This window comes from Anas acuta, chromosome 2 (assembly GCF_963932015.1).
Source record: "Anas acuta chromosome 2, bAnaAcu1.1, whole genome shotgun sequence".
Lineage (NCBI taxonomy): Eukaryota > Metazoa > Chordata > Aves > Anseriformes > Anatidae > Anas > Anas acuta.
The window spans coordinates 28,817,765-28,845,292 of NC_088980.1; the positions used below are offsets into that span (position 1 = coordinate 28,817,765).

The 27,528-nt window shown below is 38.2% G+C and overlaps 1 protein-coding gene across 1 annotated transcript in view; it reads right to left on the minus strand.

Moving 5' to 3' along the window:
• The window catches only part of THSD7A (thrombospondin type 1 domain containing 7A), a 281,816-nt gene that overhangs the window by 83,817 nt on the left and 170,471 nt on the right, over positions 1–27,528 (minus strand). Inside the window, exons 7-8 of the mRNA XM_068674047.1 lie at positions 23,192–23,347; positions 19,518–19,721 (exon numbers count right to left, since the gene is read on the minus strand). Coding sequence (XP_068530148.1) covers positions 19,518–19,721; positions 23,192–23,347 — 360 coding nt within the window. The remainder of the gene's footprint in view (positions 1–19,517; positions 19,722–23,191; positions 23,348–27,528) is intronic.

The window sequence follows — 27,528 nt, forward strand, 5'->3', positions numbered from 1 at the left end:
AAAAAAAAAAAGCATGTGCAACAGTATCAGAATGACAGACCAATCTTATTTTTTTTTTTTTGCTCTTGAATCAATTCAAAACTTTATATGTAATGCATACTTTGATAGACATGAGGAAACTCTGAAATGTTTTATTAATTCCAGCAGCCTTCATAATATCTTGACAGTGTGTATTTATATCTACCTCAAAGATAAAGGTTGTCAATGTAAGCTTTAATGTTAGTAAACCAGCAGCGTCCTTGAAAACAATAGCAGCACTACATTAGCTTATACATGTATACAATTGGTTTCTGTTCTAGTCACAGGATGACCAGCTGCCAAAAAAATCTCTCTGCATGAAGTAGGTAGCATCTTGAAATTTTTTAAACCTCTCTAATTATTGAGCATTAAGCAACATTAAAATATAATTCATGTTCTCAATGTATTCTACTTCATTAGCTTCAAGGTTTTTCAACACAATGTAAAAAGATGGTGCAATTATTCCTATTATTGTTCTTATTAAGTGAAGTTTCTGCATTCAGTTCTATTGCTTAGGTGCAGGTAGCTCTTAAGTGTTAAATCAGTTGGCAATTCCCTAATCACATACCTTTCTCTCAATTGGTTTTGCTAAGTAGCATTTGCATTTAATTAAGTATGTCTTAATTAGTTGATGGTTAATATTCGTGAAGTCTTTTTCTTCTAAGAAGCCTAAGTAGAAATGGCACTGATTTCAATGAAGACAAATAGTCCAATATTTCTCACATCTGTTTGTTATGCAAAAATGTAAGAATGTTGCTCTAATAGTATAATGATATGAATGCATTGCTTGATCATAAAGTGACTGGGCAATTTGTGTGTGAAAATTTACTGTTGTTTTGGTTCTTTGTGAAATTTCAGGTAGTAACACACTATTACTTACTAAAAGAAAATTACTAACACAACACTTGAACTCATTATTAAAAAGAATCAACATCATGAATTTCATAAACAGGGATAGATTTTTCTTCAAATGAGAAACTTGCTGGCACAAGTACATAAACCTTCGTATCACTTACATGCTTACTGTGATGGCACACACAAAACAGTGACACACAGAGAAGAGTACTTATGACTTTCACTACGCAAATACTAGAAAACATGAAGACCTTTAAAAATATAATTTTAAAACGTGTTTTTGACTTTTATAAAGCAAACACTTGCAATTGTTCTGTTCATGGCATTGACTGTTCATGACATGCAAAAGGAAAATGGCCGGATCCTAGAAACCTACTACATCGAGTGTTTCTTAAATCAAAGGTAACAGCATGAGTTGAGAAAAAAAAAAAAACCTTCTTGAGATTTCTATTTCTTAAAAAACACATTTTCCAAGCATGCAAATGTGAAGCAGTACATTTTACTAGCAATAACTTCTCAATGATGACCATGTGCAATCTTCATTGGGTATTCACCTTAGGCAAAAAATATTTTTGAGGAATGGAAAGGCAGTGACTTCAAGAATCCCCATACAGATGGGGAAATCCAGTTACAATCAGTATCTGATTGCTTCTGTTGCCTCTGTCTAAGCAGACCACTACATGCTACTGCTACACTTCAGCTCTAGCTTAATTGCTAGCCTGTCTGCTAACCTTCCTCGCAACACAGTGTATTTACAGCTTTGTAGAAAGAATGCAAATGCAGGTGGCACCATTCAGCTGGTTGATAGAAATACTGGAAGATTTGAAAGCCATTCTGTTATTGAGATAAGCCAGCTTTGGTTCTAAAAATGCCTTTCCTGCCCTTAAGCTCATCCAAAGTTTCAGTCATCCAATTTTCAAGAAAAGGGAGTCACTGCTAAGAAATCCAGGTCAATATTCTTTCACTCATCAAGTAAAGGTAAGGCTTTGCATCACATGCATAACAGTTACAGGAACAATCAAACCCAGAGCATTCCTTACTCTGAAATAATGAAAGCCATGAAAGGACAACTCTGAAACAAAAATGAAGAATACGTATATTTCCTTCTAATACTGTTGCAGATAAAAAATATCTCTGGATGTTGTTTAGATATGGGTGGTTAAAAATAATGAACTCACACATTCAGACACAACGTTAATGCTTCCAGTAATCCCATTTTTACATCTGATAACAGAAGAACATATGTATCTCCATTCATATTAGAGTCATCTATCAGGATTTCCGTCCTGTAGATACAGTCTAAATTTGACAAAGGGAAATAAAAACAGGGAAAGGAATAGTATTTCTTTATCCAAATTGTACTTTTACAAGTAAAATGCAATGCCATCTGTCACATGTAGGAAGGCCAGAGTAAACAGTAATATGAAACATATAATATTCTATAACTATGTTAGCTTGGAAATATATAGTGCACAGTCACCTGAGGTATTTGGCTGGGGAAAAAAAACAAAACCAACCAAACAAAACCAACCAAACAAAAAACAACAACAGCAAACACAATTTAGACTTTTGCCAAAAAAGTGCAAAGCTCTTATTTATCCTTGAATTCTTTACTCAAGAAGAATGAAAATAAGCAAGAAGAAACTGTTCTGCTCTCTTTGTCAGCTAACAAGAAGAATGTTTTGTGGTATCTATGTTAAACTTTACTCATTCCTTTATATAATCTCTTATTTTTCATTATTCTCTGACAGATTTTCTCAGGTTAAACAACCAAATTAAATACATTTCACCTAGAAAATATGGAAAACAGTTTTCCATTTCTGACTGTATTTACATACTGAACTTTGTAACTGGTAGTTGTGATAAAAAGGGCAGTATCAATTCCACAAGGCATGCAGAACCTTGGTTACCTGTGAAGTTTTATTAAACTTCAATTAAATAAAAAATAATAAAAATAAATAAAAAAGAGGCACAGTGAAGGTGTTGTACAGCATATTTTGCATTATGCATGCTGTCAAAGACTCTATTATTGCAAGTGATAACTCTGAATTTTTCACTAATTCTGATACCACTGAATATCCACTGACGAGAAAGGATGTGAGTGACGCTGAAAAAAAAAACTGGTCTGAACAGGAATACTGAAGAATTAATCCAAATTAATTAAAATGTGACTTTGAAGGAGATTAGTTTAACTCTTATTAACATTTTGTATGTGATCCTTATTCAGAATGAAAGAGAAAATTCTTAACAAATAGAATTTAGGCTATCTTAATTCTGAATAAGAGGATTCACATGAACATTTAATATAGTTTAACTGATATATTTTTGTATTTAGTTTAGATGCTTTCCTATGTATCTCCAAGTAAACAAGACAAAGTAAACAAAATCTGAAACATCACAGAATGGTTGAGGGTGAAAGGGACCTCTGAAGGCCATCTGGTCCAACACCACTGCTCAAGCAGGGACACCTGATGTTTAAACAAAACCCGCTGCTTTCCACTTTGTGCCCATTGCCTCTTGTCCTGGCACTGGGCACCACTGAACAGAGCCTGGCTCTGTCCTCTTTGCACCTGCCCTTCAGGTATTTACAGACATTGATAAGATTCCCCCCCCTCCTCTCCAGGCTGAACAGTCCCAGCTCTCTCAGCCTCTCCTCATAGCAGAGGTGCTCCAGTCCCTGGATGGTCTTGGTAGCCCTTCTGTTGGACTTTTTCCAGCAAGTCCATGGATGCCTTGTAGTGAGGAGCACTAAAATGGATTCCAGTCTTCCAGATTCAGCCTCAGCAGTACTGAGGGGAGAAGAAAGATCACCTCTTTTGACCTGCTGGCAGTGCTGCCAAGTGCAGCCAAGAATACCATTAGCCTTCTTAGTGGCACCACTGACTCATATTCACTCCCGGTGTCCACCGGGACTACTAGGTTCTTTTCTGCAGAGCTGCTCTCCAGATGAAATGGCCTCCAGCACGTCCTGGTGCATGGGGTTGTTCCACCCCAGGTGCAGGACTTTGCACTTCTCCTGGTTGAACTTCATGAGGTTACTGTTGGCCCATTTCTCCATCCTGTCAAGGTCCCGCTGGATGGCAGCATGGTGTATCAGCAGCTCCCCCCAGTTTTGTGTCCTCTGCAAAATTGACTCTATCCCATCATCCAGACCATTATGGAAGATGTCAAACAGAGCTGGACCTAGTATTGACGCCTGGTGTACCCTGCTTGTTACTGGCTTCCAACTAGACTATTACCCTCTGGGCATAGCCATTCAGTCATTTTTTGACCCACATCACTGTCTACTCATCCAGTTCACACTTCTCTATGAGGATTTTATGGGGAAGATTTAAAGTGTCAAAGCCTTACGGAAGTCCAGGAAGACAGTATCTACTGATCCATTCTTATCCATTAGACTGAACATTTCTTTATAGAAATTTATCAGGTTGGTCAAGCTTGACTTCCTCTGACAAAGGCATGCTGACTACTCCTGATGATTTTACTTTCATACCTGTTTCCAAAATTAGCTGTTCCACTGCCTTCCTAGGGATCAAGGTGAGGCTAACCAGCCTGTAGTCCTCTGTCTCCTCCTTCTCACCCATCCTGACGAAAAGAGTGACGTTTCCTTTCCTCCAGTCTTTGAGAGCTTCTCTCAGTTGCCTTGATTGACCAAAGATTTTAGAGAGTGGTTTTGCAATCACATCTGCCAGCTCCCTCAGCACTTGTGGGTATATCACATCAGGGCCCATAGACTTACAAATGGCCAGTTTGCTTAAATATTTCCTGACATGATCCTCTTCTGCCAAAGGTACAAACATGATATGCTTTTAGCAGAAAAACAGCTGTACTTTAAGGCTGTACTTTAAGGCAAAACCTACCACAGAAACACTAGTCCAATATTTCCAATAAAGAGCCCAGTGGAGAACCTACATACTTCCTAACAACAGAAGTAAGATTTTTGTACCTTTTGACAGGTAGCTGAAGCATTTTCATGGTTCATTTGCTACTATGGTCTTACTGAGAATGATAAGGAACAGAGAATGCAAGTGTATTGATCATAACCAAATGTGGTTGCCTTCTAGCATCAAATAAGCCAATCAAACATCATCTTGATATGAAAGAAAAAGTAAGTTCGATGACAGGCTATGGTCCCATTGAGAATAAAATCAATATTAGTCTTGGGACCAAGTGAGATCAATATGTCAGACCAATAGGCCATTTTAAGCTGAGTGGGGAAGGGAGAAGAAAAATGCTGACAGAGCTATAAGGAAACAAGAAGATAGTGCAAGAAGATCAGATCATTTTAAAATTCACAAAGTATTTCTCAGAACACTTGGCAAAACACCAGCGCACCTTAAAAAGATACAGCTTGTCCCAAGATAAAATGGACATTCTCATAAACTTTTTCCAACCAAGCCACAATTTATACAGCAAGAAAAAGATACAAATGTATGGCCTCAAAAATAATAACAGTATTTAAAAGTACTATTTATATTTTAAAAGTATAAAAAATATTCAATTTGTTCATAAAGTGTTACAGAAATTCTATTGTGTTTAACAGTGAAAAAATTAATTTGACAGATTCTAGAAATATTTGTAGTGTAACTGTGAACTTTGGTCAGATTTAAAATGTATCGACTTGAAAATGCAAAATGTGTCCATTTTAGCATAGCACTATGTCTTTTCGTTTATTTAGAAAACGGGAAGTTTTATTATTCACTGGGAATTATATTATTATTTTTTCACTACTGGGTTTAAATCAATTTTTTAAATTCATCAGACATGGACAAGTAGAGTGTTGTATACTTTAGAAAGACTTCACATGCATTTTACTGTAAGCACTATTTTGGATATTTTGCCCTTGCCTCCAATAAGCTCAAGATTTAATGGAGAACAAGTCCAGGAAAGGCCATGGAATGCCAATGAGTTCAAATCAGTTCAATCGGAAATGACTTAATTTTGATGTGCTGATCTAAATTTGATTAGCATTCAGGGATCTGAAGTAGGAATAGAAGCATAAGAATGAGATAATAGGCAAGACTACAAAAATGGTAGCACAAAAACAATGTGACAACTCCACTAATGTCAGTAAAATGACAGTGCTTGCCACAGTCAATCTTTTCAATAATCCCTACACTGAGATGTGAATCTCTGTATTTTAAGCAGCTACCTTAAATGGACTGTTTTCAAAGTAACAGTAAATATCTATAACTTAAACGAATTTCAGGCTTCTAATTTTCTGCTTAAGCATGAATTTTGGAGTATAACTTTATAAATTTAAGCTCATAAGTTCTCAAAGTTGCATCATAAATTAATAAATTTCCTGGAACCCGGTCTCCAAAATTTAAATGTTCTTCTCTCTGATGCAAGACCATAACCCACAGCTGAAGAGAATGAGTAAGAACATGCAGTTGACAGAACATTACATGAACTCAGTTTTTCAACTATCTGGTATTTCATTACTATAAAGTGGTGAATTTGCAGTAAGTTAACAACTATACATTCATAATTACCTTCTTGCCACAGAAATATACCTGTAATTTAGAAGGGGTTTTAAGAGAAGAAGAAAAAATATTTTGCATAGTAAAAGATGATTATAAACCTTTTCCTTTGCATTATTCATTCAGCTGTAGCTAGTCACTCTAGAGACTTGTCACTCTATATGTAATATGACAGCTCAATTCAATCACAGTTAAAACACAGCACTCGAGAGGTGTAAAGGAGATCACTGCCACTGTCATGTTTACACATTTCTGAGAAACAGTTTTATAATTAATTTCATGGATACTTCTGTCCATGTCCCACTACTGGCAGATAAAATGCAGTCTTCAGAGAACATCTTTTTATCCATCCTGCAGTGAATATCTTCTCATCATTACAAGTGGAAGGCACAGCATGCCCTTAGGCTGCTCAGACTATGAATTAATTTTGTCTTTTTGAAATATTTTCATAACTGATTCTTCCCTAGAAGACTAAAACTAACTTGCACATTTGCTTGTTTCTTTTCCCAGCCCCTCAGTATATGGATTCAGAGAAAAAGCTCTCAGGAAAGAAACCAGAGATAAATACCACTACATCTTACAAATCCATGCTAAATTAAAGAAATAAAATAACGTCACACAGCAAAACCAACAGAAACAGGAACACATCTGAAAATATACAGATGTTATAACTTTACTGCTTTGGTAGTAAGTTATACAAGCAAAAAACAGTCACAGATCTCCCCACAGACTTGCACTTACTCAAGAAATCAGCTGTAACCTGGAGATAAATTAGACCTCCCTCCCTCTGCTAGAAGGGTATCACTGGCTTTATAGAAGCCTCCCCCCAAAATTAAGAACCTTCTATCTAGCACTATTCCTTTTCCCATCTTTAAAAAATTATATACGCTCTGAGATAGAGTGTATATAGAACAAGGAATTTAATAATCTACTTAATATTTTTTCCTCTGGAAAACACTAATGCAATAACTTGCTATTTATAAAATAATATCAGTACCAGCAAGTGATGTCTAAAATCAGTAAAATTTAAAGCCAAACATCCAGTATTTCCTACAGCAATATTTACATTGCTAATCCATTTACCCCCAAATTTATATTAAGAAACCAAATAATAGTAAATGGTAAACTTGAAGTATTAAAGTTGCCTTTGTATAATGTGTTTTTTATTTTATTTTATTTTATTTTAATTGCATAATCACATGCTTCCTATTTTTCCACTGGGCCTCTTCCTCCTCCAGTTCACTGACTGTAAACTCCTTAATGAGAATCTATTTGGTATTTTTGGTTCTATTCTCTTTGTTCAAGGCCTAGGCCTGTTTTATTTAGCATACATTAATTAAAAGTGTTATTATTAAAGCAGAACTGGTAATTTTATTCTTAAGATCTTTCTATGATAGCACTGATGAATTTATTTTCTGAACACTCAAGATGTGGTAGGTCAGTATTATTTATATTTTGCTGATGATGAAGAAAAGGAGAGCAAAATTAAATCATGAAGAATGAGACAACCATAGCTAGTTGTCTCAAAGACAAAGAATTCATTACTACAAAATGCCCACTTAATCCCCAAAGGATTATATCCATTTCACAAATAAGTAGCAGGTTCTGTGGGGAAAATGTCATGTAAGCACAATTAAATAATTAAAGACTTCATCTGCTATATTTGCATAAGGATCAGACAAACAACCTAAGTTTCCTAATGTTTAAGGTCTTGACTCTGCAACCTAAGCCACTTAATTTTGACTTGGCATTTCTTTCCAATTTTCTAGTTTAAAATAGAAACCAAAGGAAAAATAGTAACTCCGCCATGGGTATTAGACTGATCCTGGACACTGACTGCTCTGGCCTTATGGGACAAATGCAGAAGTAGACTGTAACACACTGTGTGGAAAATTGACTACCATCAAATCTAATGGGTGGATACTGTCCTAGAACATTTTATCGTAAGTATTATTGATTTGTGTTGTGTAGTATCTTCCAAGAAAATATTTATTTTATAAATATATGACAATATTAGTATATGTAACACTATTATATGTAACATTATTTTTATTAGTATGTTTTGTAAAAATATTTGAAGTATTTTTGGAGTCTGCTTCAAGGCCGTTAACCCATGACAAAAACCCAAACCCAAAGAAGTTCAACATTGGTTCTATAAATCCAGTTTTATTATCCACCCATAAGTCCATAAATATCTTTTTTTTTTTTTTACTTGTTTCATAACAACATAATTTAAAATGACAAAGGGAATTTAAAATGACAAAGGGAAAAATGTAAAGCATTAAACTGATCTTCCCCCAAAACAAGTATTTTAAAATGTATCCACAATTGCCACTCTAGTATTCTCACTATGACAGTTTGGAGTCAAATCAGGATTGAATTTCTGCTTTGCAGGCTGCTATGCAAATCAAAATTCAAGCATCAAAATTCCCCCTCCTAATTTGCCCACTGCTATTACTAGCAGTTACTGTAATAGCCTGCTTTTCCATCTAGTGATGCCATCAAAACCAAAAGCAAGTTACTAAGAGGGTACATCACATGAAACATGTAATTGCACTCTCTGTTTTACATTAGGAAAATATTTGTTCGTCCCACTGCAGCAACCTCTACTCCTTGATGTCCAGTAAACTTTAAGTACACCAATACTGCATTTTCTGTAAAGTTGTTATAGTAAATTTTATAAGAAAACATGCCCAAACCCAGCAAAATCATCTCACTAAGCCAAATTATTATCTATGACAATAGTAAAAGATTTTGGTAATTAGGATGGCCCACCCATTTTTAACTTAACCATATTCATTATGAACATTAATGTCACTTAAAAGCATTGTCCATACCAATCATTACATCACATTCCAGGCTAACTATAAATACATCACTTGCTTTCTCAATATCTTTTAAGTAGATATATATTATATATATATAATAAAATCAAATAATAAATAAAATCATATAATCAAATCATGTTCTTATACAAACACTAAAAGCATCCATTCTGATACAGAATTTAATAGGGATATTTCCACTTCTCTAATATCAAGATGAGAAACAAAAAGGAAATAGTATGACATACTGAATGTGACCTTTCATTGACAGAAGAATTACCAATTATCAAGCTTCCTGACTAGAGAACTGAAATGGGATAGTTTCAGCAGTACCGTGCAGTAATTTTTCCTTGTATTGATTTATATTAAATAAAGCAAATCTTGTTAAATAAAAATGTCTTAAAAATCCAATGCTCTGAAACAGAATGGCCTGAGAATATCAATTCTAAGATCCTTTAAACAGACAATTTTACTGTCAGTAACAAACTCTGATGTATAATAAGCATCCAGTAAAATACTGAGTAATTTTTATGTTGCCACACAAACCAAAAAAAAGGACTTGGTTATGCATTTTACACCTTATATATTTACAGTGAAGAACAGAGTATGTGTCTTACATTTGTTTAATTGCCTAAGATGGTCAGCCTAAAAGCTGTCAGGAAGAAAAGAGCAGTTCCAATCAATTCTGTAATGACATTAGCTAGGAAATTAATATTGGGAAATGATGACTAATGCACATATAACCAAGTTCCTGTAAGTGTAAGGCAGTATGTGCTGAAAGAAACTGTCATTATCCATTGTATTTTTCGACTTAATGACTGCTGAGCATTGGCCAGATTTTGATCTGGGTTCTCTTTCAGAAAATAACTCAATAATTCAATGTAATTTGAACTTGAATTTGGCTCTTCTTTCTTTTTAAAGAACACAAAGTGACAAAAAGTAGGTATTTTCTTTTTAAAATATTAATCAAAAATCCAATCAGATTGATCTGATCCAAGATTGATCTTCCAATCCAAATAACCACATAATAGAAAAGGCAAAAGAAGTAGAATCTTTATAACTAGACACTCCTATAAACTTTCCATTGATTCACTTATGAAACTGAATGAAGACCAACAGCTGCTCATTTAGCATATATGATTCAAATCCTAGCATATGGAATGTAATGATTTTAAACTACCCACAATATTTTAAGTGAAATTGGTTGTATTAGTATATCTTGTTTCTTTCCTGAAGGTTACTATATATATTTAATTAAATGCCTATTGTAAGAAGATGTAAAGCCACTACCTAAAAATTAAGAAACAAAATACATATGTTAGGAAGCTGTGAAAAAGAATTTAAAATACACGAAGAAATTTTATATGTTTTTCTGCAAAGTTAAATTCAGTAAAAGGAAAACAGTATTTCAGAAATGAGTATTTCTGAGTCTGGAGAAAAATAAAGTGACTAAATCCCATAGGACCATCATATGGCTGAAGGATGATGTCTTCTAGTCAGTCATGCTATCTGAGAATAACAGAAATAAAGGAAAATTACACTGTTCCACGTTGGAAAGCGCAGTGTTTGAATCACTCTACACAGAGTAACTTACCTAATCTGTTTGAAATGTTTATATCTGAGTATCTTAAAATAGGCTTGTCCACTTTCTGCATGTTTTAATAAACTACCAACACCATTATTTTGCCTCTCAACACTGCAAACAGGGTAGCCCACCCACATCACATAAAGATATTTTGTTATCACTGTTGTTGGAATTTGTACTCCAGTCTCACAAAGACCAGATCTGTGTCACCCACGTTATGTCCAGATACCAGAAGAGAACTTGGGACACTCAGCTCAATGAACACACATCTCTGCCTACACAATTTAAGGAACAATTTTACTATTTCAAAGAGTTGCAAAAATTTGCACACACACGAAGAGCCTTGTTGTTACCATGGCTCCTTCTTCTAAGCCCAGCCATCTCACACAGTTGAGAGACAGAACAGCAATGAGTCCTTCCCTTTCCCTGCAGAGCTAACCGTAACCCAGTAATTACTGAGCTTGAACAAGGTCCAGAGGAAATTTGCCCTTCAAAAGTAAGATCTATTTTAATGAAAGACATGTGCAGTGGTACAAAGCCCATTATATTATAAAGGCTATAAACTGATATATTATTTAAACATTCCTACAAAACGAACAAATGATTTCATGCTAGTATCTGGGATTCAGAAACACACTGCTGACACCACAGTCACTGCTGGTACCCATGCTACAGAGTTCAGCCCCAAGGTGAAAACCTAAAAAAACATTGGGAGTGAACCATCATTCCACAGGCATTTTCAACACTAGTAAATGTTGCAGATTTTAAGGAAATGCTGTCCAAATTAATTTTGCCCTATTTACATATTAGTAGCATTAGATGCTACAGAGGGGAGAATTGGCCATCTTTCCTACCATAAAGACTATCTAACATACAGAAATATTTTTGAAACAGTATTCTTCATAGATTTCCATAGCTACAGAGAAATAGAACAAATTCATCTCCTGTAAAATCACTCTTCTAAACTGTATTAAAGCATTTAATAATAGAGAATATATATGTATTTATTTATGTGTGTGCATGGATGCAAGTACGTCTTATAGATATTGCATACATATATAAATACCTGAAATAACTTTAATTTAAAAAATAAATCATCCTAAAACTAACCTGTAGCATGGAACATTAGCCACAGCTCTCTAATTATTACAACATTTTTATACATACTGACCATTCTGATCAGTTTCTGTCTAATCCTGGAGTTTCTTTACCAAAAATTAGCTTTTTCCCTTAAAGGAATTCCTTTGTAAAATTCCCTGAAAGACTAAGAATAAATATTCTGCAAATGTTCTCTCCATAGTAAATGCTGAAGTTCCATTTATATAATAAAATACATCTAAGTTCCTTATAGCCTCTGGAATGACAACCTGGAGTACTGACTCTCATATTTTTTTTCAGCCTGAATGAAAATTCTGATTACCACCATGGAAAGAGAATGACAAACACAGGCCTCCAGCAATAACACTGGAGGATAATCTATTGTTTGGTACGATCTCAAAGGTTGTAATGACTCTTATCTTTACAACAAATTGAAGAGAGAAGCTCATTCCAATTACCTCACAAACACTGCCATTTGATTCTAATTGTAAAGTAAAACACCCAGGTCAAGTCAAGTCATCTCCACTGATTATGCTTTAAATGTATATAACAACGTAACAATCAACAGAAAGAGAAGATACTTATCAGTGTGGGGTTTATCTTACATGAAAGCAGTGCACTTACAGTACAATGTTTATTCTGAAAATTAAAACCCCAGCTTTTTTCATTTTATATAGCAAAAGCCTAGTGGAAAACACACTTTTGTTTTAATATACTGTAGTCCATTTGATTCAACTTCTCCTGCCCAAACACTGATTGGCTAATTAATTCATATGAACTCAAAGAAAAAAATATATTGAAGACACCAAAGAGTACTGTTAAGCAAAGATTAGATCAATTTTAGTATTTCTAACCTCTAATAACGATTTCCTACATGCTTCTTTGCACATTCACTCCTACCTTTAAAAATGAATGAAATTTCCTTTATGTCATTTAGATTAAAACTATGGTAACATATGACTATCATGCAAATTATGTATCCAGTCAATTGAACTGGATCAATGTAGTGCTCTCCAAAAATTGCTCAAAGGGCAATGAATATCCCAAATTTCATACGATGTTTATTTTAAACCATGATGGTTAGACAATGCAAGAGTAGTATTCTCCAGACTTTATTTTACTGCAAACTATCTTGCAGCCACGGGTCTTGATGTGAAATTACCTTGATTGCAAGGTGCTACTCTCCTAGATTTTATAGAGCATGATCTAGATGCCCACAACAAGAGAGGGTTGTGTGCATTTAAGTGAGAATTTAAGAGTTGCATACAGGATTTTCAGTGGGGTGGGTGCTTTTGCTGGCAAATTAAGGAGATGCTTGAGAAGAGCTGGCTTGGCAGGACACCTAATGAGGCTGGTGGGTCCTTTCTTTGTTTCCTTCTACAGTATTGTGCTTATCTTTCTCAGGAGTGTCCTTAGCAAAAGCTGCTTGGCGTTACTGGTGAAGATCACAGGAGATCCTTTACTAAGAGAAGGAAGGGATTACATGGAAGAGTAGAGACAATCCACTACATTATCCTCCAATGTTTTTGCACGCCTATCACAAGCTATTGAACACATATCATTGTGGGTGACTGGATCTTTACAAAATAAACCATAACTGCAATTTGTTTTCTCCTGTTGCTGTAGCTGTACCCACAACTATTTAAACTGAAGGACTGACGGGCACATGGACAAAGCTAGACTTTTTGTTCTTAAGATTGTAGATATAGATAATGTAAAATGCCATATAATTCAGAAAGACTCAGGGAAAAAGAAAAAGATTAATATTGGGGGTAAAAAATATGTAATCACAAGTCTTCTAAGGCAAATTTGGCCAAATTCAGCCCATTCATTGCAGAGAATCACCGAATCATGGAATTGTCTAGGTTGGAAGACACCTAAAGATCATCAAGTCCAACCTCTGACCTAACACCTAACAAGCCCTCCACTAAACCATATCGCTAAGTTCAACATCTAAACGTCTTTTAAAGACCTCCAGGGATGGTGACTCCACCACTTCCCTGGGTAGCCCATTCCAATGCCTCACAACCCTCTCAGTAAAGAAGTTCTTCCTAATATCCAACCTAAAACTCCCCTGGTGCAACTTTAGCCCGTTCCCCCTTGTCCTGTCACCAGGCACATGGGAGAATAGACCAACCCCCACCTCACTACAGCTTCCTTTAATGGACTTATAGAGTGGTAAGGTCGCCCCTAAGCCTCCTTTTCTCCAGGCTGAACAAACCCAGCTCCCTCAGCTGCTCCTCATAGGACTTGTTCTCCAGATCCCTCACCAGCTTCGTCACCCTTCTCTGGACTCGCTCGAGCACCTCCATGTCCTTCTTGTAGCAAGGGGCCCAAAACTGAACACAGTACTCAAGGTGCAGCCTCACCAGAGCTGAGTACAGGGGGACAACCACTTCCCTAGACCTGCTGGCCACACTGCTTCTTATGCAAGCCAGGATGCTGTTGGCCTTCTTGCCCACCTGAGCACACTGATGGCTCATATTCACCCAACTATCCACCAATACTCCCCGTGTCCTTCTCTACCTGGCAGCTTTCTAACCACTCATCTCCCAGCCTGTAGCTCTGCTTGGGGTTATTGCACCCCAGGTGCAAGACTTGTTGAACTTCGTGCAGTTGGCCTCAGCCCATTGGTCCAGCCTATCCAGATCCTCCTGCAGAGCCTTCCTACCCTCAAGCAGATTGACTCACGCACCTAACTTGGTGTCATCTGCAAACTTACTGAGGGTGCACTCATTGCCCTCATCCAGACTATCAATAAAGATATTAAAGAGGACCGGCCCCAGTACCGAGCCCTGGGGAACGCCACTACTGACCGGCCTCCAACTGGATTTAACTCCATTCACCACAACTCTTTGGGCCTGGCTATCCAGCCAGTTTTTAATCCAACAAAGTGTACGCTAGTCCAAGCCAAGAGCAGCCAGTTTCTTGAGGAGAATGCTGTGGGAAACGGTGTCAAAAGCCTTGCTGAAGTCAAGGTAGACCATATCCACAGCCTCCCCCTCATCCACCAAGCACGTCACTTTGTCATAGAAGGAGATCAGGTTCGTCAAGCAGGACCTGCCTTTCATAAACCCATGCTGACTGGGCATGATCACCTGGTTGCCCTGTAAGTGCCATGTGATGACACTTGGACATGGAATCTGCTCCATGAGCTTCCCTGGCACTGAGGCCCATAGTTTCCCGGGGCTGCCCTCCAGCCCTTCTTGTAAATGGGCGTCATGTTTGCATGCAGCCAGTTGACTGGGACCTCCCCCAATAGCCAGGACTGTTGATAAATGATGGTAAGTGGCTTGGCCAGGTCCTCCGCCAGTTCTCTCAGTATCCTCAGGTAGATTCCAACTGGCCCCATCGACTTGCGTACATCCAAGTACTGTAGTAGGTCGCCAACCTTTTCTTCATGGATAGTGAGGGCCACATTCTTCTCCCCATCCCCTTCCACCAGTTCAGGGTACTGGGTATCCAGAGAGCAACTGGTTTTGCCGCTAAAGACTGAGGCAAAGAAGGGATTAAGCACCTCTGCCTTTTCCTCATCTTTCGTAACTAAGTTCCTCCCCCCTGCCCCCCGCATCCAGTAAAGGCTGGAGATTCTCCTTAGTCCTCCGTTTTTCATTGATGTATCTGTAAAAACATTTTTGTTTGTTTGTTTGTTTGTTTTAACAGCAGTAGCCAGATTGAGTTCCAGATGAGCTTTGGCCTTTCTAATTTTATCCCTGCACTGCCTCGCAACATCCTTATAGTCCTCCCGAGCGGCCCGCCCTCTTTTCCAAAGATTGTAAACACTCCTTTTTCTGCTAAGCACAAGCCACAATTCTCTGTTCAGCCAGGCCGGTCTTCTTCCCTGCCGGCTTGTCTTTGGGCACGTGAGGACAGACCGCTCCTGCGCCATTACGGTTTCCTTCTTGAAGAGCGCCCAGCCTTTCTGGACTCCTCTGCCCTTCAGAACCACCTCCCAAGGGACTCTACCAATCAGTGTCCTGAACAGTTCAAAGTCAGACCTCCAGAAGTCCAATACAGAGGTTTCACTGGTCCCCTTCCTGGCTTCTCCAAGAATGGAGAACTCTACCATTTCATGGTCACTCTGCCCAAGACAGTTTCCAACCACCACATCTCCAACCAGTCCTTCTCTGTTTGTGAAGAGAAGGTCTAGCGGGGCACCTCCCCTGGTAGGCTCACTAACCAGCTGTGTCAGGAAGCTATCTACCATGCTCTCCAGAAACCTCCTAGACTGCTTTCTCTGGGCTGTGTTGTGCTTCCAGGATATACATGTATCTGGGAAGTTGAAGTCCCCCACAAGAACAAGCACTGACGATTTCGCAACTTTTGTCAGTTGCCTGTAGAACTCCTCATCAGTCTCCTCATCCTGGTTCGGCGGTCTGTAACAGACCCCCACCAGGATGCTTCCCTTGTTGGCCTTCCCGTTGATCCTAACCCATAGGGACTCAACCTTATCATTCCCAGCCTCAAGTTCCATGACATCCAAACTCTCTCTGATATACAGAGCCACACCACCAAACCCCCCCATGCTGCCTGTCTCTTCTGAAGAGCCTATAGCCAGACATTGCAGCACTCCAGTCATGAGAGTGGTCCCACTATGTTTCCGTGATGGCAACCAAGTTGTAGCCTGCCTGCTGCACAATGGCTTCCAGCTCCTCCTGTTTGTTACCCATGCTGCGTACATTGGTGTAGATGCACTTCAGTTGGGCCATTGCCTTCTCTCCTAGCCTTGCCATTGCTCCCCCTGGCACAGCTCTAACAAGCCTTGTTTCAGCCCCATCCCCCTTCTCACCTAGTTTAAAGCCCTCTCAATGAGCCCTGCCAGCTCCTGGCCCAGGATCCATTTTCCCCTTAGAGACAGGGACCCGTCGGCGGCCATCAGGCCAGATGCTGAGTAAAACACCCCATGGTCAGAAAAAAAACAAAATTTCTGTGTTGGCACCAGCCTCTCAGCCACGCGTTTATCAGGTGGGCTTTCCATGTGCTCTCTATACCCCTCCCTGCCACTGTAGGGATGGATGAAAACACTACCTGTACTCCTGCTCTATCCATTAACAGTCCCAGTCCCCTAAAGTCCCATTAGACGGTCTTCAGGCTTCTCTCTTCAATGTCATCACTGACAGCCTGGACTATTAAAAGAGGATAATAGTCAGAGGGGTGAACCAGGTTGGGAAGCTTTCTGGCAATGTCCCTGACCCTGGCCCCAGGGAGGCAGCAGACTTCCCTACGGGTAGGGTCAGGCCGACAAATAGGTCCCTCTGTTCCCCTGAGAAGGGAATCGCCCACAACAATCACCCTTCTTTCTGTCCTTGTGGAGGCTGTCCTGAGGCGTGGAGTCGACTTCCTCGCCCTAGGCATCCTCCTAGGTAGACTTTCTACCTCTTCCTCAGCTACTGGTCTCTCAAGCTCCAGGGCCTCAAAACCTGTTGCATAGGGGCACCTGGGAAGTTGGGGCTGGTGGGGGGGGGGGGCATCGCCTGCAATGTCGAGCAGGGACCTGTCTCCATTCCTCCTCAACTCCTAGGTCCCCTGCCTCTGCCCAACAGCAACAGGGCAGTGGGTCCACCCCCATTTCAGGTGTCTCACCCCGGTGCCTGCCCTTCAGGCCACACAGGGAGTTGCTCTACCAGTCTATCTCCTGCTCACACTCCCTGATATCCCTCAACCCCTCAACCTCCTCCTTGAGTTCTGCCATGAGGCGGACCAGGTCATCCACCTGCTCGCACCTCACGCACAGTCTCTCTTCCCCCGCAGGTGGTAGCAAAAGGCTCAGACACTCCCTGCACCCGGAGACCTGAACTGCCACAGTTTTGAGCGGGCAGTCAGTCTGTGTGTGTACAGGCTTCCTGGAGAGCACACTGTGCCTGGTGGAGAACATCACAGCTTAGCTAGCGGCAGACCGCCATTAGAGGAGGTGTTTGTATGGGCAGAGGGGAGTGCTCTGCCCTTCCTGCTTGCCCTGCTGTGCTAACTGCCTTCTGACGTGCCACGCCCTGTTTGCCCGTCCTGGTCGCTGCACTCCTGGTCACTCGCGTTTCTTAGGGACATACTGGGGAGGGGGTGCTGCTGGCTCCACCTACACCTCGCTCTCGCCTCGTTCACCTCCCTCGCGAGGGCTGCTGGGTCCTGGTGTCTCCCTCGAGTGGGCTCGGTGCTGGAAAAATTAGCCCTGCCTGTCCGATCCCCCACTCCGCTGCAGCATGCGTCTGCCCCTCTAGCCAATTGCCTGCAAGAACAAATCCTGCAAGTTTGAAGCAGAAGAGAGAACTACTGCATGCAGAAAACACAGTTAAAGGCTTGATGGTTTGTGTGCTCCAAAGGCATAATGTTTACCATTTATTATAGTTAATATAAACATCTATATTACAATTTCTGTTGAAGTTATGCTAATCAGTTGTTAGAAGTCAGCAAATACCACTCCTCAAAACCAAAGGTAAATCACATTATCCAGAATCTAGTAAAGCAAAAAAATATTTTTTTTGTCTTATATATTCATTTGCTGTTTAAAAAAAGAAAAAAAAAATTTTTGTGAAATGCTCTTATGATGAAAAGGCTATTTTTCATCTGAGAACATTTACAAATAAAATTTAAAATAGTTTCAGTAGTGTTGGCCAGAAACAATTACACTGTCTGAATGGAAATTTTTGAGAAAGAGACATAAAATATAATAGGTTCAATACTGTCATTCTAAGCTAATCTCTTTCTGAGCTGTAAAAATTGTTACCGTTTCTCTTAGGTGTATGAAGAAAAATAAAGCTTACACATTAACTCTGAGGTTTTCAGTATAAGCCCCAAAACTCAATTATGACCCAAGTTCTTGAGCATGAAAGCTCACGGTTTAAATCTCTTTGTAATCACCTCTGACTACTTCTGACCAATCTAATTACAAAATGTTTTGTGCAGCTGTTAAACACCAGAGGTGTCCCTTTAATTCTCTACAGATAGTTAGAAGTCTGTTAGCATAACTACACTGTAGTCAGTATAATTATTGTAATTCATATGCTGTTCTTGAGTAGACTATAATACTACTAATGAATAAGGAATATTCTCCCAACATTAATCATGAATTTTCTGTAGATAAGAGTATTTTGTAAGCTGCTTTCAAAATTGGCTTTTATGACTATGTCGTGCAAAATCTGTTTTCCCTCACAGAAGGATAATTGAATAATGGTGATATTCTTTGTGACCTCCTGAAGAAGAGGGACAGCCTGGACTGTCAAATCAGCTTCATAACACACATCAAACTAAGTTTTTTAATAAACACATTACTATTTTTCTTCCAGCTATCCTTACTGCAATGTGTCTTTATTCACACTTTATTTGGTTTTGGCTTCAGTAGATCAGATTTGTTAGTTGAATTACATCAGGGAATTCAGTCAAGTCATTGCAGGCATGAGTCAGACCTACTGAAAAACAACAGCTGATTTCTATTTACATTTCTCCAAATCTCTTCAGAAACCTTTGAAAGCCTATGGTGTGTAGCAGTTAGCAGGCCTATCCTGCCTTCCAATACCAATACTAAAGGACATCGCTGTTCCAGATGGCTCTGTCCTAAGGAACTAAGAAAGCTGAGAACAACAAAAACTGCTACCTTTTCAGACTACATGTTAGTATATTCAATCTAGCTGGTGTGGACCATGGGAAAAAGCATCTTACCATCACCATTGACACAGACGACAACAGGCACCTGAGTACCAGGGCCACATGGCTTCTCATTGTCGGGAACACACTCCTCCAGCCCCACAATTCTCCAGTCATAGCATGAGGGCTCTTCACATGGGATGGCTTCCAACAGGTGAGGACAGTTTCCCGTTCCTCCTGTAGGCTCATTGGTAATGCGCCGTTTCCTTAGTTTAAAGCCTGCAATGTCCGTGAAGATATAAGTGGTGGAATAATACAATTATAAAATGCAAAGTGAAGGGATTTTTATCTATCTCCATCTGAATGAACTGTTATTTCTACTCTGTGTAAAAAAACACTGCAGATGCTCCATGTCATATCACCTTTCTAGATAATTAGGTAGAAGAACTTGTTACAGAAAGAAGTAAAACATAGCAAGTGCTTCACATGTTTTGAGCTTATTCAGTACACTTTGCCTTTAACCCTTGTTTGTCCTAGTCATACATACTTCTCAGGAGACAATATTCATTTCTCATGCTTTGCTCTTGCTGGATCTATCTCATCTAACAAATCTTGGTTAGATTCCTGGGTTGACATTTCTCAAACTTGTTTGTCTTTTCAGGAATTTTCTAACCATGATGGATTATCAAGTGAAACCACTTTACAAACAAAGACTAACTTGCCAGAAAAGGCAAGGCATGGAAAGAAAAGGACTATAATTCCAATAAGTCTTATGAAAAAAAGAAAATGTTGGTCATTAACATCACAATATTCCCTTGTAAGCACTTACAAAATTCCTTCTGACTATCTAACCTCATTTTGGATAGGAAAAACTGATAGTCCATTATACAGTGTGACACCTGCCAGATTGATTTCAGTCTTTAAAAGCAACTCTGTCCCTCACTTTCAGGGTGGCATAATTAAGAATTCATTCTATAGTCAGACTATGCTAACCAGACTGAATGGGTTCAGAAAAGTTTCTCATGTAATAATTTTCTGTAGTTTCTGATACATCTGAAACTACAGGTGTATCAGATACATCTGAAACTACTACTTTAACTAACATCTTTTCACATCTCTTCAGAGGTTACTTTGTTTTATCACAATATTCAGGCTGGCTAGTAATACACAAATATTATTTATAAAGCACTGCATATAACTCTTTAATTTTTACCAAGATGCAAACTAAACAGTAGAGAGTTTTCACACACTTATGTGCAAGAATTGATCCTATGCTTGGTAATATGCCTCATAATTCAATTATAGTAAATAATACTTCAAAAATATATTTATATTTCTATGCACCTTTGTTTTCTCTGTATTGAAGAGTTTGTCAAAATTAAGACTTAAAAGTTTACAGTTTACCACAAAAGGCTGATATTTCCAAAGAACACCGGTGTTCTTTCACTTTGTTTCTTTCACCAGTGTTCAACAAAAGAGGCAAATGACAGACAGTAAAGGACCATTACTGAAACATGCAGACAGCCTTTTCGCTAAGAGTGGGAGGGTCTATGCAACTTTTACATCATTTTCTCAGAAGAACTAGAACCACATAGAAAGTTTACCAGGGAAGCACAAGAAAAAATGAAAAGCTGATTTTTATATTATTATGTGTCTCTCGAAAATACTTTACAGAATGCTGATGATAACTATATGATAACTATAAAATATCTGTGTTAAATAAGGAATGAATGCAATATATTGCAGTAAAACAGATAAACTGGAGTATTGAAAAATATCATACTGAATGTCATTTTATAGCAGAAAGATATGCAACATCTTTTATATCCTGCGTTTGGCCTATTTCATGTTTATTGATCATCTTAGGTAGGTAAAACTACCCTTTTGAGTAGCATATTAAAAACTCATTAAGCCACAGCCAAAGAGAAGCAATATAAAATAATTTATCTATAACAATTATTTCTGTTAAGCATCAGTTCTTGATTCACACAAAACCATCTCTACTTCATTCTTACATGCACCAGAACTGAGTTGGCAACAGCACTGCAATTCACATGCATCTCAAATACTAGAAGACAGAATAGGCAAACCAAAAGGCAAATTCCTACTCTTTGCAACCAAGAGCTTGACAAATCACAGTTCAGTTTTGTGTCTGTACATGAAGATGTGTTTTCCTTGCAAAGGAAATCAAGACATAGGGGAAAGAGGCATGATACCCATCTGTACAATCAGATACAAATAGGGATATCTGTATATATGAATTACAAGGATATAACTGTTTAGTTAACCTGTGCTGCAGAGCACATGCAGCCAGTGAGACTCCAGAGTAAATATTACAATTATCACATAGCTGAAACACCAAAAGCATGGGAACAAAATGCAGCTCAGAGTAGCACAAAGGTAAATGTGCTACTCTCATGCAAATAGTACACAGTATTACGATATTTTTATACAAACTAATGCTTATGCTCCTATCAGAGGTTTCCTCTTGTCAGTTTGGATTTTAAACAAAGTAATGTCTTTGTCCAAGAGCTCCTCTACTGCACAGGGAACCAGCACAAAACTTTAACAGGCAGCTTGTCCCTCAGCTTTGCTCCAACTCTCAACCCTTACTGTACACATCAGAACCCTCAATACTAAAGCGTAATTTTCCCTGCTTATATCTGTGGGATTAAAGACTTGCATAAAGTACATTCTAATACATTTCCATTAGGCAAGGGTCCAAATCAGTTTTGCAAACATAAATGTTACTCTTGAAAATGTAGAAAATGTTCCAGTGACAGAACAGCAGCAGAAATAACAGGCTACCAGACCACTGTACTCAGAGGAAACTCAATCCCATCGATTTACACACCAAGCTGCTTTTTCTTTCTTGAATTGATCAAGGTTGGGTCACGTTACTCTGCAACAGCATCATAAAACTTGCATTTGCTGTCCAGACTGAAGTGTAGCTAGCGGCATACCAAGAGCCAAACTAGCATGGTAATTACAGTTATTCCTTCAAGGGAAAATACATGGCTACCCTTTCTTATGACCATTTTCAATCAAGGAACTAAATCTGGTTTCTCAGCTTGTGTCAGATAATCACACTGCAGCAATGACTTAGCCAGTTTTTCTTATTTATAGCCAGAAACCCGTAGACTTTTTACATGTGTTCCTTGCTCCTGTATTCTTGCTTTCTTCTTTTGATGTCATGTTACTACAATGTGCTTTGTATAGGAATGAACCGTAAACCATATGTGAAAACTGAAACAAGCACATATGTACCATTATCAGTAAAACGGTGTTGCTTGTCAACAGTGAATGATCCCAGCTCTTTGTCAGGGAATGTTGTCTACCAGTCAGGGACTGTATGTCTACCAGTGAATTCTTAAGTTATCACTGAACTGTGTATCTTTGAGTGACTTGGACACTATCCATCTCAAAGGCTGCTTCTGTCCTCCTTTCAAGACAGTGACTGAACTGTGATTGGCATGCATATTCAAACTGTATCCCCTTCAGTTTGAGAGTTGAAACTGGAATTGCCCTGTAACAACCCGAATTAACCTTGAGAGCCTAGTAATCATTTCACATTTTTGCCAGCTTTGCTGGAGCAGTGATGCTAAACATAGTCCTAATTTGATGACATTTTTGGTGCACAGAGGCACTGGATATACCACATATTAGGATGCTTGCATAGACAGAGATGCCTAGTGACCTAGGAATATGAAATAATTGTCATCTAAAATGCTCCACTAAATTTTACATACCCTTCTTGGCCTGAGGGTCATCACAGCTTTCATAGGTGCATGGTCCCCAGGCTGACCATGCCGAGGTCTCACACTCTATAGGACAGGGGATATGGCACAGCTGGGAGGTGCTTGGAAGGGGTCCTGTACACAGCTTACGGTCGACCGGCCTCGAGGCTGTCAAAACAAAGTCAACACATTTCTCACATGTCACCAGACATGATACTCGTTTCTAAATCGACAGAACCATCCTTCATTTGGAAGGGCTGCTATCTCATCATTTTAATCCAATGAAGTGATAGCAAAATGCCTGCCTTGAAAAAATGAAACAGAAGTCAGTTAACTCTCTGCATGAACAGAGCCAAATCCAATTACATGGAATCAGGAAGACTGCAGCAGCACCCTCTTGGACCTAGTCCTTTCATTTAATGGACAGATTATGTTACAACGGTTGTTCACATTGCTGTGTAAATTGATGTCCTGCTGTCTCATTTCTTCACTGAAGAAACTGAACAAAAACTGTATAAATCCCTTTGCTCCTATATGATATTATAACTTCAAAAGCATAGTTAATGAATATTTAGAAGATTATTTTTAAGCTATAACTTGAAACAGTTAAACTGAAGACAAAATTCTGTTTTTCTTTTACTCTACAGACCTTCAAGTGCACACTCAGCAGTAAGATCTTGTGCAATAGCATTTTCATTTCAAGAAAGGCTTTGTTTTACACAAGTATATGTTTGCATATAACACATATATGCAATATATATATATATAAAAAACTCTGCATGAAATAACTGACTTTTCATGAATGTATTATTAGCCTATAAAGACATCTGTGAAGGCAGAATATTCTGTTTTTTAAAAATGTGTAAAGGCTTGTAACAGACCCATACCACCCTGCATCTTTCATACGTTACAGGCCTCTCTTTTCAATTCCTGGGTTATGCAAACAATTGGACACCTCTGTAAGGTGCCAGATGAAGTCACAGAACTCTAAACTGAAGCATACCATTTATTACAAGCAAGATTTTAACCCTTTTTCAAAATACAGAATTTGGCAAGACATTAAGCTAAGCAGAGAATGTCTACTAGAATGCAAAGTGATGTTTGTCATGTTCTTCTCTTTGGCTGACTGAGGAAACATGTAATTACTAAATATAAAACACTCTCATCCTATTCTCTAAGGACTCCTCTACAGAACAGTGACCTCAGTAATTTTCTGCCACAACTACAAATAAGTCTCTTGATGGAAACAGCTTTGTGATTGAACATATTCTAAAATAAGTTGTTACTCAAATGAGGCAAGGTTGACAAAATAACAACAGATATAATTTGAAATTAAACATCAAGTTGTTGAAGTATTTGTAGATGTGTCTCTCTTTCCATTCAGACTTTCTAAAAAGATGATCCTTCCAGTTACAGAAAAAACACTTGATTCTTACTTTTTAAGAGGAAAAGGGAATGAAAGAAGATCAGTATCCTTAATCTAGTTTCCTGTCTTGCCTCCCTTGGTGCAGATGGCAAATAGTCATTAAACATTACTGCCTCCAGCTCACCAATCTCGTAACACAAAATAATAGAGGAAAAATTATTCAAACATTTGCATAATGCTACATTGGAACTAAACTTTATGACAGAACACTGAATTTTACAATAAGTTTGACATGCACATCTAACATGCATGACGATCAACATAGTATGCATATCTCTTGTAGAACATGAATATAAATAAACATAACTTGCCACTAATTGAGTTTGCAGTGAATAGTTTATAGGAAAATAAATTAAAAAAAAAAAAAAAAGGAAAAAAAAAGAAAAAAAAGTAATTGCTAACCGTACTTTTTAACTTTGATTTAATCAGGAAATTGCCCAAGTGAGACAGTTGAAATTAAGGGTCAATTACACCCCTGAGACACAGTCTTGCTTCAGGAAACAAGGAAAAGCATTCAGAATAATGCCTTGCTTCATCTCCAGTTGCATCAGGATAAAGCACTTACCATTACACTAGTTCACAGGATGGCACTCAGAAAAACAACAAAGACCTTTTGTCAGGAAGCTTAAAATAGCAGATTTTCATATCACAGATGTTCCATATCTCAGCCATTTATTATTATTATTTTTTAAGAGTCTGCAAAAAAGAAGATGCTACTGTGCTGCTGTAGCAATCCATTTAGGTTCAACCAACTTTGTGACAGTTGTATTCATCCAAAATATGAAGAATTGTGACTGTTTTAAAGAGACTAACTTATGCAAGAAGGATACTATTTCAACTAAGAATACTACTTCAAATTTTTGTAGGTATTTGTCCAGTAAGAATTCCAGGTCTTGTCAGCAAACATTGTTAATTAAACTTTTAATGAAGACACGTGCTGACAATATCTGCCTTTTCCATCATTCATAGAGTGTAGGAGAAGGAAGAAGTCCTCTGAGGACAGGTAAGTTGTATCAATAAATCTCAAAATACTGAAATATTTTTGAAATATTGGGTTTCAGCACATCAATGATGTCCAAAGGTCTGACAAAAGGTCTGTTGTGTGTTGTTTTTAAAACAAATGAATTAAACAGTGAGACAGAAAAGCTATTTTAGTATAAATGAGCTCAGATTTTGCTGCTTAGTGTTCAGCAAAGATACTTTCAGAGATGATGATGCTGGATGCAGAAATTTACAGTTTAAACTCTTATCTTATCTCTGTCTTTTCATATTCTTTTGTGTAAGGTATAAAAGTTGTTCTTTATTCCTTGACCGTGATGCTGAATGGTGATTAGATCGTTTGTAATACTACAAGCTCTGTGTAGAATTTGATTCAAATTTGGCCAAAATAGAGAGAAAAGTGAATGCATTTTGAAAATTACTTTTTCTTCTTCAACATAACTAAGAAAATAGACTTTAAAAAATGGGAGAAACTGAAAAACAAAACAAAATTTTTTTTTTGGTTTATTCTTAAGTCACTTGGCCTATTCCTAAAGCATTCTATCAGCTCCAGTTTTCTGGTAAGGAATGAATTACAGTCTCCGTGACATAGACAAGGAGACCACCTCTGGGCTCTTCAGTGCTGGAATAGGCCCCTAACTAAAAAAAGAGTAAAAAAAATAGGATATTCAGACCCCACAGGCCTACATTTTAAAAATAACTGACACAGTTCTGTTCTTTAGCTTTTGCTACATTTTTCAAGTTCTCAACCTCGCCATTCTCCTCCAGGAACCATCAATAGAACAGTGACCCAGTGGCACTGGTGACCAGGCTGGAGAGAGAGAATGTGTGGCTGCATAAGCATAAGGAGAGACAATTTCATTTTCCTCTTTCTGGTCTGCACTGCTTACACAGCAATCAACAAAAGGAAATCTCCCCAGCTGAAGTGTTCTCACTCCAAAAAGGCAAGAAAAACACAATCTTAAAACTTATTATGATCAGCAATGAAGGAACACACATTTTTTCCCTTTTTTCCAAAAGTGCTGAATGGTGTCTTCAAAAGACTGGAGGTGATTCAGGACCTGATCCTCTACACAATTCCGTCTACGTAGCCTGTTCCTCTGAGTTTAACTGGACAAGGAGTGTGTGTTTGCAGATGTATAATAAATTTCTACTCATAAAGGTACTGTCCTTCCATCCTTTTTCTACAGTGTGAATTTTAAAGGTACTTGGAAAAAGATGACACAGTCTATCTCACAGGTTTGTTGTGAGAGAAGCTTCATGACTAAACCAGTTAGATGGACAGGTGAAGACATGGAACAATAAAGTTAGTGGCAAGTAGATGGAAGAATGACAATGGCCTCTAGGAGTCTCGACTATCATCTGTCTAATTACTTCACCCTGCATTCCAGCCCCTTCCTTAACCCTACATTTATAAATTCTGATAGGTGATAATATCGATTGGAATGCTTTAGGGAATTGTGGTTAAGGCAAGTCTTAAAAGGTAAAGTTCTTACTGGAGCCCTAGCTCGGTATTGTAATTCCACAAAAAGGATAAGAAATAGCAATGAAGTAATTCCCAAGTGACTGCGGGTACATCAGTCACTTGCTGAATTGGTTCAGGAGTGACCGCAGGGTAGTTTTGAGCTTCCTAGTTGGCTAATGAACTTCATCAGTTTAAATTCAAGCCTGTCACTTTCAAATTGTTCTTAACTTTTCTGAGAATGCACAAATTCATTAAACTATTTTAAATCTACATAGACATGTCAATTATATACATACAGCCAACATAGGTCCCCAAAAGGGACATTATTGCCTTCTTGGAACACTTTTGATTGAAAGGCCAGGTCAGAAGCCTTCATTTACCTACCTGTTATTTCAAAAGTGATCGATAGCAGAGGTGCAGCACTAGCCTTCGACTTGCTCTGTGACTGAATTTCTGAAA